Below are 18,126 nucleotides of genomic sequence, written 5' to 3' on the forward strand. Positions count from 1 at the left end.
ATACATACATACATAACATTTAAAAAAATTAATAGGAAGCCTGTCACTAAGAAGTTCCTAACAGTGACTCTGTTAGGTGACATCTCTGAGGAGAAATCAGTGAGTCCCAGAGTTGTCAAGCCTTCAACCCTAAGGGCAAAAAGAAAAAGGAGCAAAGTTCTGAAGACTGGGAAGAACCCTGAAATTCAAGTGGTGGGAATTCATTTGAAGAGATTCAAATATGGAGGGAAACCTTATGGTGGTGCATATGCTCCTATTTTGATATTCACTAGTCAAAATGACATTTGCATTGTATGTAGATGTAAGAATTTTTAAAATACTTTATGAAAAAAAGAGGAAGAAACAGAATTTATCAAGAGTTAGTCAGTGATTAAACTTAACTGTCCATGTAATTATATATTAGTTAATATTTAGTATTTTTTCTATTCAAAGTATATGTGGGTAATAAAAGACAATTAATATACTAATGCCTACCCCCAAGTAAGTTGTACTGTAAAGAGTGGGAGTACTCAGCTAATCCGTAAAGGTCCCTTTGAAGAGTAAGGTCTTCTTAATCTATTTAAAATCTGATTATTTTGCCATCAACAATTCAGGAAAACAACTAATGCAATAAAATGAAATACAGTGGGATGATTGTTATAGTCACTAATAATAGGGTGCTGCCTTAGTCTTCCCTAACCTTCTTGCTTTATGTTTCATTCACTGTCAAATCCATTGCACACACACATACTCATACGCCCAGACACACGTGTGCACGTCCATCCTTCCCCAGAGTTCTGTACCTTAGACGATTTGGCCCTTTCTCAAGTCTCCCCAAAATACACCCATACAGTGGTTAACTGTCATAACTGTATTAAACATGAAACAGTCAGAGTGGGGTCACCAGACTGTTGGGGATTTGTGCCCATTAGAACCTATACATGCATGTGGGGGAACTGGAAATGAGGACTTGGATTTAATTAGTTAGAGTTAGTATTAAATGACTTACGTATGACTGTGCCTTCTATTTATTCTCCTTTTTTCTCCTGGGTTGGCTATTTAAAGATGATCTACGGGGAGGGGAAAGCGTGGGGTGGGACAAGGTGAGAGAGTGGCATGGACATACATACACTACCAAATGTAGAATGAATGGTTGGAAGCGGCTGCATAGCACATGGAGTTCAGCTCGGTGCTTTGTGACCACATAGAGGGGTGGGATAGGGAGGGTGGGAGGGAGACGTGAGAGGGAGGGGATATGGGGATATGTGTATGCATATGGCTGATTCACTTTGTTATACAGCAGAAGCTAATGCATCATTGTAGAGCAATTATACTCCAATAAAGATGTTGAAAAAAAATTTTTTTTAATAAGTAAATAAAGATGATCTATCTGCTTGTAACCAGACCAAACTTTTCCCAGGATCTTCAAAAATTTAAATCCCTAAAAGATTGAATCCCCAGATATTTTTTAAGGAATTTTTTTTAGCCCTCTCAGTATTCCCAGTATTCTATTTTGTTTTGTTGCAAGATCAACTCATTCTTTTCACAGTTTTATGAGTGTTTCCTCCCCCTGAATAATAGGCCTCCATGTGATATAACTACCTCTGCTTTATGTGACCCCAGTGGGACAAAGAGTCTACACTCATTTGTATTGGTGTTGTTTATATTGTTCTGCTGTTCTTTTGGTGTTAATTCCTTTTGTAGATTGAGGTAGAGAGGTTGGTTCTGTACATTCAGGTACAGGTAGAAGTACCATCCCCACCACAGAGGTGGTAGTAGAATTTGATCAGTGTGGCTTCTACTTCCTTAAATTTCATGTTGTGAATCTGTATTTCTCTGAGGACTTCTGCTTTTTTGCATGTGAATCCATTCCAACATCTGATAACTTTGGAGTTCTTGGGTTTTTTTTCACATATATTCAAGTGGAGCTAACAGAAAAGTAACAGTGACAAATGCTTTCTAATTATTAGTTTAAGGGCTGGTCAGGTGGTGCCAAGAAAACACTTAATTCTTCTTGTACACGGAATGACCAACTCTAATTTCTCTAAAAGCATTTTCTAAAAGCTTTTGGAGATTTACATTTAGAGTTTAATAAAAGGAACTGGTATGATTATTAACATCAACTCTTACTGCTCTGTGCTTTCTTTTAGCCTCTTGGTAGAAGAACTGTAAATCATTTTAAAAGATAATAGCAGTCATCCAGATGTAATGAATACCACAGGACAAAATAACAATTATTATTAGGAATTTGAAGCTGTCCAGGGACCAGAGGTTAAACAAAGGTGAATCTGAAACACCATACACTTTATACTGTTTCGTGTTATCACTGTTCTCATCAAATATTATTGTTGACACTTGTATTCCTCCTGTTCTTCTCCTTTTCAAATAGTTCAGAAAATTTACTCTGCAGAATTTCTGTGAGTGGGTTTTCATTTGGTATTGTGAGCTAAAGATCTTCCCATATGACACTCTTCTAAGTAAATGTACAGAAACTATATTTCTACAGTTTATTTTTAGAACGTTTTGAAAATAAAAAGTAGCAGTTAGATAGAGAGTTTATCTAAAATTAAAGTCTCAAAAGCTGAGTTAGAAATGTTCAAGAGAAGGGAGAGGAAATATTAAAAGAGAAGGAAAGAAAAAGGAGAAAAGAATGACAACTAGCTCTCAAAATACATAAAACTGAGGAAGATTCATGAAATGTATTCACATATTATGGTTGAAGAATGAGGAACAAGTATTTTTCCAGGAGTCAAAGTGAGGTCTTGGTAAAAAATGCTTTGGAATCATATAAGAACTTAACATATATTGGCTACAGTCTTCTCTTTTAGAGGATGGATTCAGTATTGCTGCCTCACAAAATATCCCCAAATTTAGTGACTTCAGACAACAAACACTTATCTCACACAGTTTCTGTGGGTCATGAATTTGAGAGTAGATTACTTGGGTGGATCTGGCTAAGAGTCTCCTGTGGTTGCAATCAAGTTGTCAACTGAGGTTAGTCATTTGAAAACTTGTCTGGTACTGGTATATTCCCTGGGGTTGCAGTCATTTGAAAACTTGACTGGTGCTAGTATATCCACTTGCGAAGTGGCTTACTCACATGCCTAACTAGAAGTCCTGGTTATTGGCAGGAGGCCTCAGTTCCTTGCCAGGTGGATCTCTCCATTGGTTGTTTGAGTGTCCTCACAACATGGCAACTGACTTACCCCTGAGGGTGATTTTGTCCCTCAGGAAACATTTGGCAGTGTCTGGCTATAATTTCGGTTGCTGCAACTTGGACAGGAGTGCTACAAGCATCTACTGGTTGAGGCCAGGGATACTGCTAAACATTCTGCAATGCACAGGACAGTCACTCACAACAAAGAGTTATTCAGCCGAAAATCAATAGTGCTGAAGTTGAGAAACCCTGCCACCCCAGAGCAAGTGATTCAAGAAAGAGGAAAGTAGAAGCTGCAATGTCTTTTATGACCAAGCATCAGGAGTCAAACTGTCATTTCTGCAGTATCCTGTTGGTTATGTAGATCAGTCCTATTCACTGTGGGAGGGAAATACACAGGGGAATACCCGGAGACAAGAATTACTGGGGGGGGGGGGAGCATCGTGGAAGCTGGCTATCACAGAAGAACTTTGTGTGTAGAAAGAATGACATTATATGGTTTAGAAATTTCAAAGAAATTATTTCGTTAAAAAATGAATGTGAAATATTACTGATATTCCGGAAGCCACAATCTTTCCTCTCCTTGTTTTCAAATATATGTATGGGTGTCTTTGTGGGTATAATTTACAGTTTTGAGGCTTTAAATCAATGAAGTCAGAAAACAAGGAAAATAATCTATCAAGGTATTAACGGGGAAAGAACAGGAGGCATTTTAAACAACAAATTAAATGATGAATATGTTTTGAACACCTTTAAATTAATTAAGGGCCAACAGGATAAATGTAAAAGCGATGTGTAATTACCACATTGAAGCAAATGTTCCCCAACTACACTGCTAACATACACGTTTTTGGTTTTTTTTTTTTTACATCTTTATTGGAGTATAATTGCTTTACAATGGTGTGTTAGTTTCTGCTTTATAACAAAATGAATCAGTTATACATATACATATGTTCCCATATCTCCTCCCTCTTGCGTCTCCCTCCCTCCCACCCTCCCTATCCCACCCCTCCAGGCGGTCACAAAGCACTGAGCTGATCTCCCTGTGCTATGCAGCTGCTTCCCACTAGTTATCTATTTTACGTTTGGTAGTGTATATATGTCCATGCCTCTCTCTCACTTTGTCACAGCTTACCCTTCCGCCTCCCCATATCCTCAAGTCCATTCTCTAGTAGGTCTGTGTCTTTATTCCCATCTTACCCCTAGGTTCTTCATGACATTTTTTTTTCTTATATTCCATATGTATGTGTTAGCATACGGTTTTTGTCTTTCTCTTTCTGACTTACTTCACTCTGTATGACAGACTCTAGGTCCATCCACCTCACTACAAATAACTCAATTTCATTTCTTCTTATGGCTGAGTAATATTCCATTGTATATATGTGCCACATCTTCTTTATCCATTCATCCGATGATGGACACTTAGGTTGTTTCCACCTCCTGGCTATTGTAAATAGAGCTGCAATGAACATTTTGGTACATGACTCTTTTTGAATTATGGTTTTCTCAGGGTATGTGCCCAGTAGTGGGATTGCTGGGTCATATGGTAGTTCTATTTGTAGTTTTTTAAGGAACCTCCGTACTGTTCTCCATAGTGGCTGTACCAATTCACATTCCCACCAGCAGAGCAAGAGGGTTCCCTTTTCTCCACACCCTCTCCAGCACTTATTGTTTCTAGATTTTTTGATGATGGCCAACATACACTTTTAAAAGAAGCAGGTGTAGTAAAAGTGTAAAATGGCAAAATGAGGAAGGCAAATGAGAAGCTAGACCATATTACCATCAGCTAAATAACTTAAGACTTGAATTTAAATGGCAATCAAGTCTAATGGTAGCATTAACACAGCAAAAGCATACCTATCAGAGAATTCCTGGAGTTCTCTCTACCTGGTTAACAAGGCATCTTGCAATCTCGAAGTCCAAAAGTAAGGGTGTGTTCATGAAAAGGACTTCAGGACTACATGCTCTCTAAGATGATAAACTTGATTTTCTGGTGACAGAAAGCTACTAAGTATAGAGTTGGGGTGGCCACCTGAGTAGGATTCCTAATTCTTCAGGAGCTAAGAAAATAATTTTAAGATTGTTACACTTTGTTTTATATTATATTACTTTAATTGACTCTTGCACATAAATGTAAACCTTTTCTCCTCTAAATTCTTCATGAAGGAAAAATCAAGGACACACCAGTCTTTTTGGAGATCTCATGGTATTTGTTTTGTTTTTCTCTCTACTGTTTACTGTTTTTTCTACTAAACCGTAGGAAAAAAGCCTTATTTGGGTGGGAAAGGTGAAAGAGGGCTCTTACAGTGAACAATAGGGACAGAAGAAGAAAAAGATGAATGTGAACACAAGCTAGGGAAGAGAGGTGCGGCCTCAGTGCACATTGTGCAATTCAGCTTGTCGTGTAGCTTCCGTACTTAATTTAATAAGATTATTTCATTAGAGAGGGTAATAGCAGTATTGTGATTAATTTTGCGGCATGTTTCATGAATGCTTTTACTCCTCCCATGTGTTAGTATTGCTACTTACTTCACGTGAGTATTTATGATATGTATGGGGACAGTTTCCAAACTGTGCACAGGAAGTAGCCTGAAATTATATACATAGAGTTTATTAAGTCATTGCATGGCTATTAAAGAATCAAAGCATATTTATAAATAAAACAACGTGTTAAGTGCGTAGACAAACTGTCCTTCAAGCATTCAGCTAAAATAAGACACATTTCCACATACCTCTATATCTAGGGCTTGAATAAAAAGTAAATGCACCTCTTTGTTCCTTTATTACTGGCCACACAAAACTAAAGTCTCAAAGCCACATACCTAGATGTCAAGTGATTTGCATTTTTCTAATTCCCAACGTATAATAGCCATTATTAAATGGTTGAAATTCCATTCAATAAATAACAAATGAATGGATGGATGATTGAATAAATGTATATGTTCTTGTTCTTTGTCATCAGAGTGCTATAAACTTGTTAACTGCCAAATAAATGTTTGATTTTCAATAACTACTTTAGGTAAATATTTAAGGAAGTGGAATTTGGGGACAAGTGTGATATGGCATGAACTGGATCATCAATTAGACAAAGAGAATGAATAAAGAAGTAAATAAAGATGAACGTTTTATACTGAAAGATATAATCATTTGCACATCCTTAATGGTACATCTTGTGGTCCAGAATCCTGCATGTGGGTATAGCTCTATGTTGTGAAGGACAAGAGTGCAAATAGGAAGAAAGAAGTAGACTTCTTTACTGGTATCCCTGTTCTCTAGCTCTCTATTAAAATTCTTTAGCAAAAACATGAATGAAGGCTAAGGAGTGGGGAGAGAGAAATAACCCTCCAGGATTCTGGAGAATGATTTTTCTTTGATAAATTATGTTTGATTTCCTAACTAATTTGGTCTCTGCACATTATAAAATTATGGATATGATACAGTTATAATAGAGTAACATGTTTTTCCTAGCATAAACTTATGATTTGAAAACCATGTGAATGAAATATATTTTAACTTTATATAGTTATTTTACAGTGTTTGTTAAGTTTTTGTGGAATCATCCCTGCATTCATGATCACAACTGGTATTTCTTCAGTGCATCCAAGGCAATATATTTGTGTCAAATTCTTTTTTTATCTCATTTATAATTTATATGTGTGTGGGATTGGGATACAAATTCATTAGAACCGCCACAGTATTTCTAGTACTGTGACCACAAGCTGATGTTAAGTGAAATGTTTGCTTTGAGACAAGTCATAGTAGCTAAATAAGTGGAACATGCCTGAACTACATGATTTTTGGATTGCCCTCGTTTTGCATTCTTGTTAACGATTTTATATTTAACTAAGATTAGATAATTCCTTATTAGGGGAATGTATAATCATGAATTGGTTCCTAAAACTTTTGGACGTATTTGGACATACAAAATAGTATTCTCACACATTATTGTATGAATTGTTATATTTTCTGCCATATTGTACATGAACCTTTGGTATTTTTCTCAAAGAATAGTCTAATAAATCTTTAGCATTACTGAAGGGAATTTTCGATGCCATATGGTGTAGAGAACAGAGGAGCATTTAAAAAATCACCAAAACAAGTTAACAATTTGTGCTTTAACTTTTAAACTAATGTATACAGTACCAAATGTGTGTATTAGTTCATTTTATTGCATGTGTACTGACCTTTATGTGGTTTATTATGTGATAGAATTATATGGCTAGGACTGAATTCCAGAAATTATATTTCATTAACATCTCTTTAAGTTTAAATGCGTCATGTAAATGAAAAGAGTATTGTAGAGACCAAAAACCTGGGATTCATTAGACCTTTCTGAGCACTAGTTTCCTTTCTGAGGTTATTCATGACTTCACAGTATTAAAGATTAAATAAATGATTTGAAATATTTATAGTGATTCCATAGCTATGTAGAATATAGACTTCAGCTAGTTAAAACTTGCTTACCCTAGCTTACACATTTACTTAAGCTTAAATGCTTGCCTTATAATTATCATATACAAGTTTAGAGCTACTCAACAGCTACGTAGGATTCTTCTTAACTATTACTTTCTGTATAAATGAAATAAGTATGAAATGTGCTATTTCCAAAAGTTTTCAACTGACAACATCATTCAACAAGTGGACAATTAGAAGGGAATCGCTTTCCTCACTGCCTGACAGTGTACTTGATAGAAATACTATCTTTCCCACTGCTTTCCTGACCTTGAAAATTACTTACATTTTTTACATGTAAAGTATTTATTTATATATATATATATTTTTTTTTTTTTTTTTTTTTTTGCGGTACGCGGGCCTCTCACTGCTGTGGCCTCTCCGTTGCGGAGCACAGGCTCCGGACGCGCAGGCTCAGCGGCCATGTCTCACGGGCCCAGCCGCTCCCCGGCATATGGGATCTTCCCGGACCGGGGCACGAACCCATGTCTGCTGCATCGGCAGGCGGACTCTCAACCACTGCGCCACCAGTGTATGTTTTATTTGTTAAGAATACTGGTTAAAATGTATGTTTTATTTGTTAAGAATACTGGTTAATCATGCTAAGCTTTCACATTTCTCCTAAATAATAAGATATCGCAAATGAAAAAACAATGTAGAAAAAACCTTACCTTTTGCGTTTATTGTGCATATTCATAATTATGAGAATGCATGTCATAAATAAATAGTCCAGTTCCATTTTACAGCTAGGGTTTTAAAATTTTCATCTAGTCAAATGAAAAATAATTAATAGAAAATGGGAAACTTCTGTAATTTTTGTATTCTTCATGAATAATGGGCATTTGGTATAGTAGCTCAGTAGTAAATTATGAAAAGAAGCAAATTGTTAAATAATATCATATAATGGGTCAAAATTATTTATATAGTTACCAGTATAAGGATCAAGCATGTGGGTTCTTATTAATATACTATTAGCCTGGTCACACAATGAAAGAGAATGAAAGGGCAATTTTGAATGACATTTCTATCAACTTTGGAACTGTCAACCTCTATTATGTCCTTGGGGCTTTGCACTTTTTGGCTTTCAGACTTCTGTGCTGCCTCGCATACAGGAGAATATTAAGATTTCCCGTGGGTCTCTCGCTCTAATCAGTGCTTTCGGTAGTCATTTTTTAGTATGCACATGTAATAGTTCTTTTTCTTTTTTTTTTTTTTTCTTTGCGTTACGCGGGCCTCTCGCTGTTGTGGCCTCTCCCGTTGCGGAGCAGAGGCTCCGGACGTACAGGCTCAGCAGCCATGGCTTATGGGCCCAGCCGCTCCGCGGCATGTGGGATCTTCCCGGACTGGGGCACGAACCCGTGTCCCCTGCATCGGCAGGCGGACTCAACCGCATGTAATAGTTCTTAATGCTTAAAGCTAAGTGTATGACATTTCACCCCATCAGCACCCACATCTGCATCATCTTCATGGACACCACCTCTCCTCCAGTACACACACTCACACTCAATTTCCTCTGTGCTCATAAATCTCTGTTGCAACTCTGGGAATATGTTCCTTTCTTTCTGCACAGTCAAGTGGAACAGCGACCTGTAATTTCTCCAAATATCCCCTCAAAACTTTTCTAAGAGTTTTAATGCTGTCAAAAGAAGTTTTCAGGCTATCATGACAAAAGCCTGTAGTTTCATATAGAAAGTACTAAGCAGGTACAACTTTCATAAGGGAAAAAGTACCTAGAATATTTACAGTTGCATAGTAAATAGTTGATAAAGCTCTGATATGACAGGATATTTAGGCTGAATAAGGGGGAGAAAATCTGAATTCTAATCCTTATCGGCCCACTGAATCTCAGTAGCATTTTGCTTATTATGCATATACCTTTTCATTTATTATTATTAGCATATGATATGTTCTGATAAAATTTTAAAGATTGAGATAACATTACATATTTTTAATGTTACCTCCTTATATTAAGGAAGATTCTTAAAGGGTTTTGAAGCCTAGTAAATACAAATTTTTAATAATCTCCCTTTATACTGTATAAGGCATTGTCTCTGAAATGTTAGTATGCATCAGAATCACCTGGGAAGGCTTGTTAAAACACAGCTTGCTGGAACCTACCTCCAAAGGTTCTAAGATTGAGAATTTGCTTTTCTAACAAATTCCCAGGTGGTGCTGATGGTACCAGTTCAAGGATCGCATTTTGAGAAACTCTCATGCATACTGGAGAATAGGAAAAAAAGACAATATTCCTGGGGCTCTGCCATCATATATAAGGATTATGGCTGACTAGCTCAACTAAATGTTGAAAGATCTGGAAGTGATTTTTGCCCTGTAGTTTTTAAAATGCTTAGTTCAAAATTGTATATTGAGCCAGTCATGGAGTTATTTTACTTCCTTCCAAGATTCTGTGAATTCATATAAATTTGATATCATGGTCAGTAATTTATTATGCATCTAACATGATCCCGGATTGCCATTTGAATTACCTCATGGGTTTTCAAATAATTGTTATTTTCTCTGAGACAGAAAATAGAATTGAAAAAAATGTTCAAGTGTAATTTTCCCTGGCCTGTTCATAGGTTTCCTAAGTGAAGCTAACCATGGAATCAAATAACAATAAATCATTTTTAAAAATATAAATTTGAAATATCATATTATATACCATTTTTTACCACTTTTGTAAAGTGATTTATTTCAACGCTTTGGGGTAAATATGTACATCAAATTTTATACACATTAATTAATATGTTTCCATGTCACCACATCACACCATTTGATTCTAAATTGTTCCACTTTCAACAAGTAATCCTGCTATTACTGATAGATATTTTATGTTCTTAGCTCCTAAAGATGAACCTAAGTGGATACTAAATTTTTGTTCTCCAATAATACCTGTGTAAAATTGGATATAAGGCAAACAATAAAGTACAAATGACACAATATTCCAATTTTAGAGAACAAGAAAAGAATAACTCTCTTTGCAGTGAAAGAAAAGTAATATAATGTTAAGATTATCTGATCTTATATATTGTGATAGACATTTTAGTGATAATTGTATCCATAAATGTTACATATGAACTTACATAAGAGCTAGTGTAGAAAGGTATAAAATAGAATGTAAACTATGTAAACTCGACCTATTCAAGCCTAGAACAATTGGACATTGCCATACATGCTGAGCTGACCACATGCAGCTCTTCATGCTACCATGTAGTGCACTGTAAGGAAAATGTGGAAAACAAATCTGGATTTTTAAAAATGTAATGTTAAGTGTTTAGAACAGTGTTGCATATAAATAAATAGTATATATTAATATAATGCTAATTATGTTTATTTTTAGATGAAACCCTAAAGTGTTTCTGTGAAACCTAGGAGAAAAGATTATTTTCTAAGAAAGTTAGAAAGTTTTCTTCTTTTTTGTATTTAATTTGGAGAACAGTTCTAATCAGAGGTACACACCATTTAGCTCCTCCATGATGGGATGTTCTGGGTACTCTAAGCACCAGGGTCCAAAGATGCTTGGGACTCAACACCTATTCTTTGGAGATTGAAAAAAAAATAATCTACATCATAGTTTCATGCGAATTATGCATTGTCTTCAATAAAAATGAATAGTACAAATAATATCTTCTTTAAGAATATTTCTTACAGGTGTCATCAGTTATATGCTTTCTGGATAGTTGAGTGCACATGTACTTTCTCTTATACCAAAGGTTTTTTTATGATATGTAGTTGAAAGTGCCGTTGTTGACAGCTAACCAAACACTGTAATGTTCAGACTGAATGTTAAAATCACTGGTAGAGTATTTGATGGGAAATGACAGGCAGTATACCTGTGTTTTTCTAGGCATTTTTAATCAGACTTTCCTTATCACAGCTCATGTTCTAATGATCATTGCAGGATGAAGTGGCACAGCCACTGAACCTATCAGCTAAACCCAAGACCTCTGATGGCAAATCACCCACATCACCCACCTCTCCCCATATGCCAGCTCTGAGAATAAACAGTGGGGCAGGCCCCCTCAAAGCCTCTGTCCCAGCATCATTAGCTAGTCCTTCAGCCAGAGTTAGCACAATAGGTAAGTTCTGTTTCTTTTGTTCTTGCTGATTTTCTGTTTATGGCAATTGAATGAAAGCATCTTTTAATGGCAAATCACGCTTTAGTTCCATAGGAGAGTTTCAATATGATGAACCTCATAGGTCTGTTTTAAACATGCAATTGAAATTTATAACTGAAGTCCAAGTTATAATGTCCCCCTGAGAATCTAATTGAACTGGTTACGTTTGTTGGTATAACTGATGTTCTTAAGTTTATGAAAAAGAGGCCTGACTAATCACAGAGAGCAATGGTTCCAGACTGTTGTTGTTAGGTGACTTGCCTTTTCAGTCATTTAAATTTATTTCCATTTTGTGTGATGTGTACAAAGTATACATAATGATGAAATACATTCTGCCTGGGTCAGCAGTCAGTCAACCATCAGGATGTCAATTTTTTCTCAGTTCCGAGTTGCTTGAAACTTAACTTGTACACACCAAAGTATTATAAAAAGTCGGTCTCTTTGCTTCTCCATAATTGTCATTTTAGTAGAGTAAACAAACACTAGAAAATGCTTCTGTAAGCTAACTTTTAACAAATTCCAATAGTTTTAGTTCAGTAACACGTAAATTAGACTGTAAATGTTGGGTTGGCCAAAAAGTTCGTTTGGGATCTTCATAACATCATACAGCAAACCCGAACGAACTTTTTGGCCACCCCAATGCTTACTTCAACCCACATTTATTGATGCTTATTATTTTCGTACAGTTTTATGAGGAAGCTAGCACAGACCAGCTAGCACAAACCCCGGCTAGGGTTTAGTTGGGGGGAAGTCATGTATCTTAATAGTACAAAGCAGCTATTGTGAGTGCTATTCCAGAGCACAGAGAACAATGCTAGAGTCAAGAAGAGGAGAGTATTAGATTCTATTTGGGAAGGTTGAAGGATAGGCTGATTCAAATGGAGCCTTGAAGAAGAGATGCATCCCTAGGCATTTTAGGCTGTAAAATAGAACCCAGAGTAAAATATCATCTTTTTGAGAAAGGCACTGATTTGGCTAATGAGTGTAGTGGAAAGTGATCAGAGTTAAAACTGAAAGAGGTAGATGGAATCTGATTTGATGCTATCCTAAGACATTTTTGACTTTTTCTCCAGACGCCCATCTGATTGGAACTTTAAGAAGAGTATTGACAGCAGAAAGGGGCTGGAATCAGGGAAGTCATTGTTTTAGCGTAGGACAAGAATAGGTTACACGAAATAGAAATAAGCAATGATAAAACAAAGGAGAGAATAGATTGAAGAGGTATCATTAAAGAAGAATTGATGTAACTTATCCACAGTGGAACGTACCGGGTGAGGTTCAAGCTGGAGACAGAAGAGTCTGGGATTTTGAATTTATAAAATAGACAGAATAGTGCCTCCCTGAACTGTGAAAGAGAAGACCAGAGTGGAAGCAGGTTTGGGGGAAGATGTAAACATAAACATTCAGTATGTGTTGAATTTGAAACTTAAGAAGCCATTTAGATAGAGAAGTTCAGGAGGACATTGTTAATGCAAATCTGATATGTGAAAGAGATGCTAGAACTTTAGACATGGAAATTATTCCGTAATGAGGTTCTGGAAGCCATCAGAGCAAATAAGAATATAAGAAGCATATGGTAAGAAATGAAGTGGGGTAAAGAATCACAGGTCTTACCTGCTGTATTAGTTATCTCTTACTGTGTAACTAACTAACTTAAATCTCACCAGCTTAAAACAGCCAACATTTATTATCTCATAGCTTCTAAGGGTCAGGATCTGGAAGCAGCTTAGCTGGGTGGTTCTGGCTTAGGGTCTCTCTTACGGTTCCAGTCAAGATGGAAGCCAGGGCCTAGGACTTTACTGGAGATAGACAATCCTTTTCCAAGATGACTTACTCGCATGACTGTTGGCCGAAGACCTCAGTTCTTTGCTACGTGGGTCTTTCCATAGAGCTGCTCATAGCATGACAGCTTACTTTCCCCAGAGTGAGTGGTCCAGGAGGGAGAGCAGAGAGAAAGCCATGCTGCCTTTTACGATCTGGTCTCCAAAGTCACACACAGTCAGCTCTACTTTATTCTTTTCATTATAAGAGAATCACTAAGTCCAGCCCAACTCAAAGAAAGGGGAATTCGGCTCCAACTCTGAAGGAAGGAATATCGAAGTATCTTTGAACATATTTTTAAAGCACCCTGCTTTTGTTAGGGGAAAAGCTGATGAAGAACAATTGAGGATCTTAGAATAAGAATGAAGATGAGGCAATGGCCTGTTTACCTAGGACACATTAAAGTTTGAAAAAGGAGGGGTTATTCAATGGTGTCATCTTCCGTAGAAAAGTTAAAGAACGTGAAGAAGAAACGCCTTAGGATTTAGCTGGAGGTTGTGGCCACGTAGACTGTAACAGAGAGATATTGTAGAATGGTTTAGCAGAACATCAGTTAGAAGGATTTGAAGAACACGAGGACAGAAAGTGCAGCTGATATATGGGTCAGTCTTTTTGTAACCTTGGGGTTGAGAAGGGATCGTATTTTGAGAAGGCTGAGTAGAGGCAGGTTTTAGAATAGGAAATCATATGTATATATATATAAACAAAGGTGAGTTGGAGAGATCTATAGATATGAAAGAGTACATGGGTGATGACAGAGCAAGAAGAAATGAGAGAGGATTACCTTTGGAAAGAAGAAATGCCCCCTCTTTTCTCTAAGACTGAAGGAAATGAGGAAAAAAGAGGTAAAGTTACAGAGGAATTGTGGGATGGACAGAAGGAAAGCTGAAGGAGTGTATTTCAAATGCTTCTATCTCTACAACGTTGAATTCCAGATTATTTGCAAAGAGGAAGTCAGTCTGGGCCAGTGGGGCAGCAGTGAGAAAAGAAACAGCGAAAGCTGAGGTTTTGAGAAGTTTGAAAATGGTTTGGGGCATATGCGTTCTTTTTATCGTGTGCACCATTCTGTTATGATCTCTCTGTTAACTCTGCTCAACATCCTAAATGGACACCAAGATAAGATTTGCTTTCATGTCCGAAGCATGTGAAAGATATTTCATTTGGCAAGAATGATTCACTTGCCTAGTAGACACGAAAGCTCATAAATATCACAGTGTTGTATATGAGCTACTTTTGTAATATCCCCAGAACTGGAATATTTAACTAAGGGAATAACTAATATATTTGCATTTTTTGTCACGTGAGGATTTTTTACTTCAGCATTCCAAGGATTCAATCTGACAAAATATTTTAGAAAGACAAGAATGTATTTAATGACATTTATCATCTGACTTTTTCCACTACTAAAACTTCTCTTATTTTTTTTTCCCCTGAAATGTCCCTCCGCCACATACACATCCCTCATATTTTCCAAGGATTTGATGCCACTACAATTTACTTTTCTCTTTTCAACAAATGCAGATGTTGAAAGCTGAAACTGTAATGAGTAATAATGTCGTTGGATAAAAGCTGTGAGCATTAATGGTGTTGTAAAGGTCACCCCTGAAACAAGAATTAATGTGTTATGCCATTAATAATCCATGGAAAACCGTGAACCAAAAGATAACTTAAGTTATCGTTAATGACATGCAGCTCTTTGCTATATATCTATTAGCTACAAATGAAGAAAGTGAGTTTTTGAGGTTGGTGAGCAATATTACAGTGTATTCTATAAGAATGCTTTTGTATGGTATGCAATTGATAGGCAGCTCCAAAGAAAGCTCCTTAAAAAGCATGAATAGTTCAGAAGAATGATGGGTAATTTTAGAATCTTTTGACCAGATGTTATCTTTCCCTTATTGGCCTTTTCAGCCTATGCTGTGCATATGTATAACACTCTAAACTTTTATCAAAGCATTTTTAGTCTATTTTTTCACTGCAGCTTATTTTAGAATCGTAGACCTTTAACTAGACAGAGCAAATATACCTGTCATCTAGTCAGAAATTGTTATTTTCCAGGTAAGGAACTGAGGCCTAGAGAAGCTAAGTGCTTTGTTCTCCAAGAAGAGTTATTTGGAATAGTATAAAAGTTAGATGAGGGATGAGAGGGGCTTCATTCCTAAATTGAAGTGAACCCCGTGCACTTCAGTTTCATCTCTTGCAATGGAATAGTCCTCCTGAGGCCGAGGGCCTAGCATCCGCACCTGAGATGTCTCAAGAACTCCTGATGCCATTGCTGTTTAGCTTAATGCTATACTACTGATACTTGGTTTGTGTGCTTTGAATTTAAGTGAACTGGGTATATCTTGTGTCCTATGAATCTTCTTTCTGATTCCCAGCCCAGGACAGATTGAAATTGAGTCAGCAGTTGTGTAACACCCAGGGCTTGTATTTAACAAAATATTTTTTTTTTTTTTTTTTTTTTGCGGTACGTGGGCCTCTCGCTGTTGTGGCCTCTCCCGTTGTGGAGCACAGGCTCCAGACGCGCAGGCTCAGCGGCCGTGGCTCACGGGCCCAGCCGCTCCACGGCATGTGGGATCTTCCCAGACCGGCACACGAACCCGCGTCCCCCGCATCGGCAGGCGGACTCTCAACCACTGCACCACCAGGGAAGCCCTAACAAAATATTTTTTTAAATATGTATTTTCTTATGGAAAGAAAGTCCATGTATAATTGTGGGCTATTTTTCCAATTAAAAATAACCCCAAGGGCAAAAAGAAAAAAAAAAAAAAGTTAAGTGCTTACCCAGGGATTCTAAGTCCCTGTCCCAATGTAGACAGTCCTGTGGTTATTACCGCTATTTTAATTTTAAGAAAACAAATGTACATGATCACCTAGTAACTTGCTCAAACTCACAGCCAGTGGAGGTTGAGGACTTACAGTCATAGTCTCTGGGTTGCTTGCTTGCTTTTTAGTTGTTGCCTATTGGCAGCGTCTCTGCCTTAGATGTTCTTCTCAGTCATCTATTTTTCCTTTCCCTCATTCATCCCATAAATGAATATTGAATATCTTCTCTATGCCATATGTTTTGCGAAGTCTGGAGGATAAGCGGATGAAAGTCTAGGACTGAGGCTTTAGATACCTGCAGTCTTTGTTCTGTCATGTCTTTGGAAGATACTGGAACATACTGTTCTTGCCCTTCATTCCTCAGAGCCATTAGTACATGAAAATTAAAACTTCACTGAGCAAATGTAGTAGACACACATTGATTCAGTAAAGTTAAGGGAAATATTTTCAAGTCCAGTAATGTGATATTTTATTTCTACAACTTGCTAATTTAAAATATGGTGACGTGAAGGAGGATTTTACCTTAAAATTTCATTAATTTACATTTTTTAAATGAGAAAAAAACTTCTATGAGTTTGAGTTATTGAACAATATTGTAACCATTTCACAGAAAGCCATTGGATTATCAGGAAGTTAGGGGTATTATTTAACAGCTGACAATATTTGCCTAGCAGTTTACAAATTGCTTTCACGTTTATTATCTAATTCTCAAGAATTTTCACAGATGAAGAAATGGCTACATATCAGGGTGCCAAAAATTTGATGATGATTAAGTGACCTCAGAAAATAGAAGAAAAAATTATTATTTGTTGAAAATTACTTGAAACTCATGTGCCCTTACTTTTACTACAGCTGAAAAGTCCTACATAAAATAATTAAATGAAGTAAATAAGAATTTGTATTACCCTGATAGCATCCTTTAAATACATGAATTTTAAGAAATCTGTGTCATATGGTTCAGGCTTCCATTGATATGATGATGACATAGATAATCAGTGAACTTGGAATTATAAAGTTAGCTACTTTCAACTTAGAAATATGCATTTATTCCTTCAACAGACCTTACCACGGGCCAAAGGAATAAAAGACTGAAAGAAAAAAAAATGCCCTCAAATAACTCATAGATTGGCGTGAAAGATAAATTTAGGAAAACAAAAGAGCATGTGACAATAAAAGCATCTCCAGGGTTTTACAGGAGCGTGGAGATGGGAAGTACGAAGGTTGCCAAGGAGCATGTCTAGGGCATGTCAAGAAGGCCCTTACAGAAGGCGTGACACTTGAGTAAATTCCCAAACACACCAGAAAGCCTCTATTTCAGTATAACAAAAAAGCTTGGGAGACAGAGGAGGGGTGAAGAGGAGGGCGGGTCCCTGGAACAGGAAATAGTTCTGTGTAGCTTAAGCACAGATGTCTTGAGAGACCAGCAGGAAATGATGCAGGAAGGATAAGCAGAGTTGATATCATGAGACTTTTAGGCCATTTTAAAGTGTTTGGAATTTATCCCAGAATGATGTTTTGGGGGGAAACATTAAAGAGTTTCTTGTTCCAGGCTATTTGGGAAACTCTACATACTGTTGTTATCTCTAGAAGATTCACAGTGCACATTAACATATTCAAGATTTTGAGAATACATGCAATGAAGAAACCTTTTTAACTTTAATTTAGTGTTTCCCACACTTTTTTGAACATGGAATTATTTTTTCACAGAACTTACAGATCATCAACTTACGAAATGCTCCTTTAAGCACTAGGGTAGTAAGAGATGGATTTTTA

The 18,126-nt window shown here is 36.8% G+C and overlaps 1 protein-coding gene across 7 annotated transcripts in view; it reads left to right on the plus strand.

The window, feature by feature from the left end:
- Positions 1-18,126, plus strand: part of SOX5 (SRY-box transcription factor 5) — a 991,328-nt gene that overhangs the window by 939,647 nt on the left and 33,555 nt on the right. For all 7 annotated transcript variants that reach the window (XM_060306246.2, XM_060306247.2, XM_060306245.2 and 4 more), the window contains one exon: positions 11,490-11,667. In XM_060306246.2, the coding sequence (XP_060162229.1) occupies positions 11,490-11,667 (178 nt within the window). The remainder of the gene's footprint in view (positions 1-11,489; positions 11,668-18,126) is intronic.

Source organism: Globicephala melas, chromosome 10 (genome assembly GCF_963455315.2).
Source record: "Globicephala melas chromosome 10, mGloMel1.2, whole genome shotgun sequence".
In the NCBI taxonomy this organism is placed as follows: Eukaryota; Metazoa; Chordata; class Mammalia; order Artiodactyla; family Delphinidae; genus Globicephala; species Globicephala melas.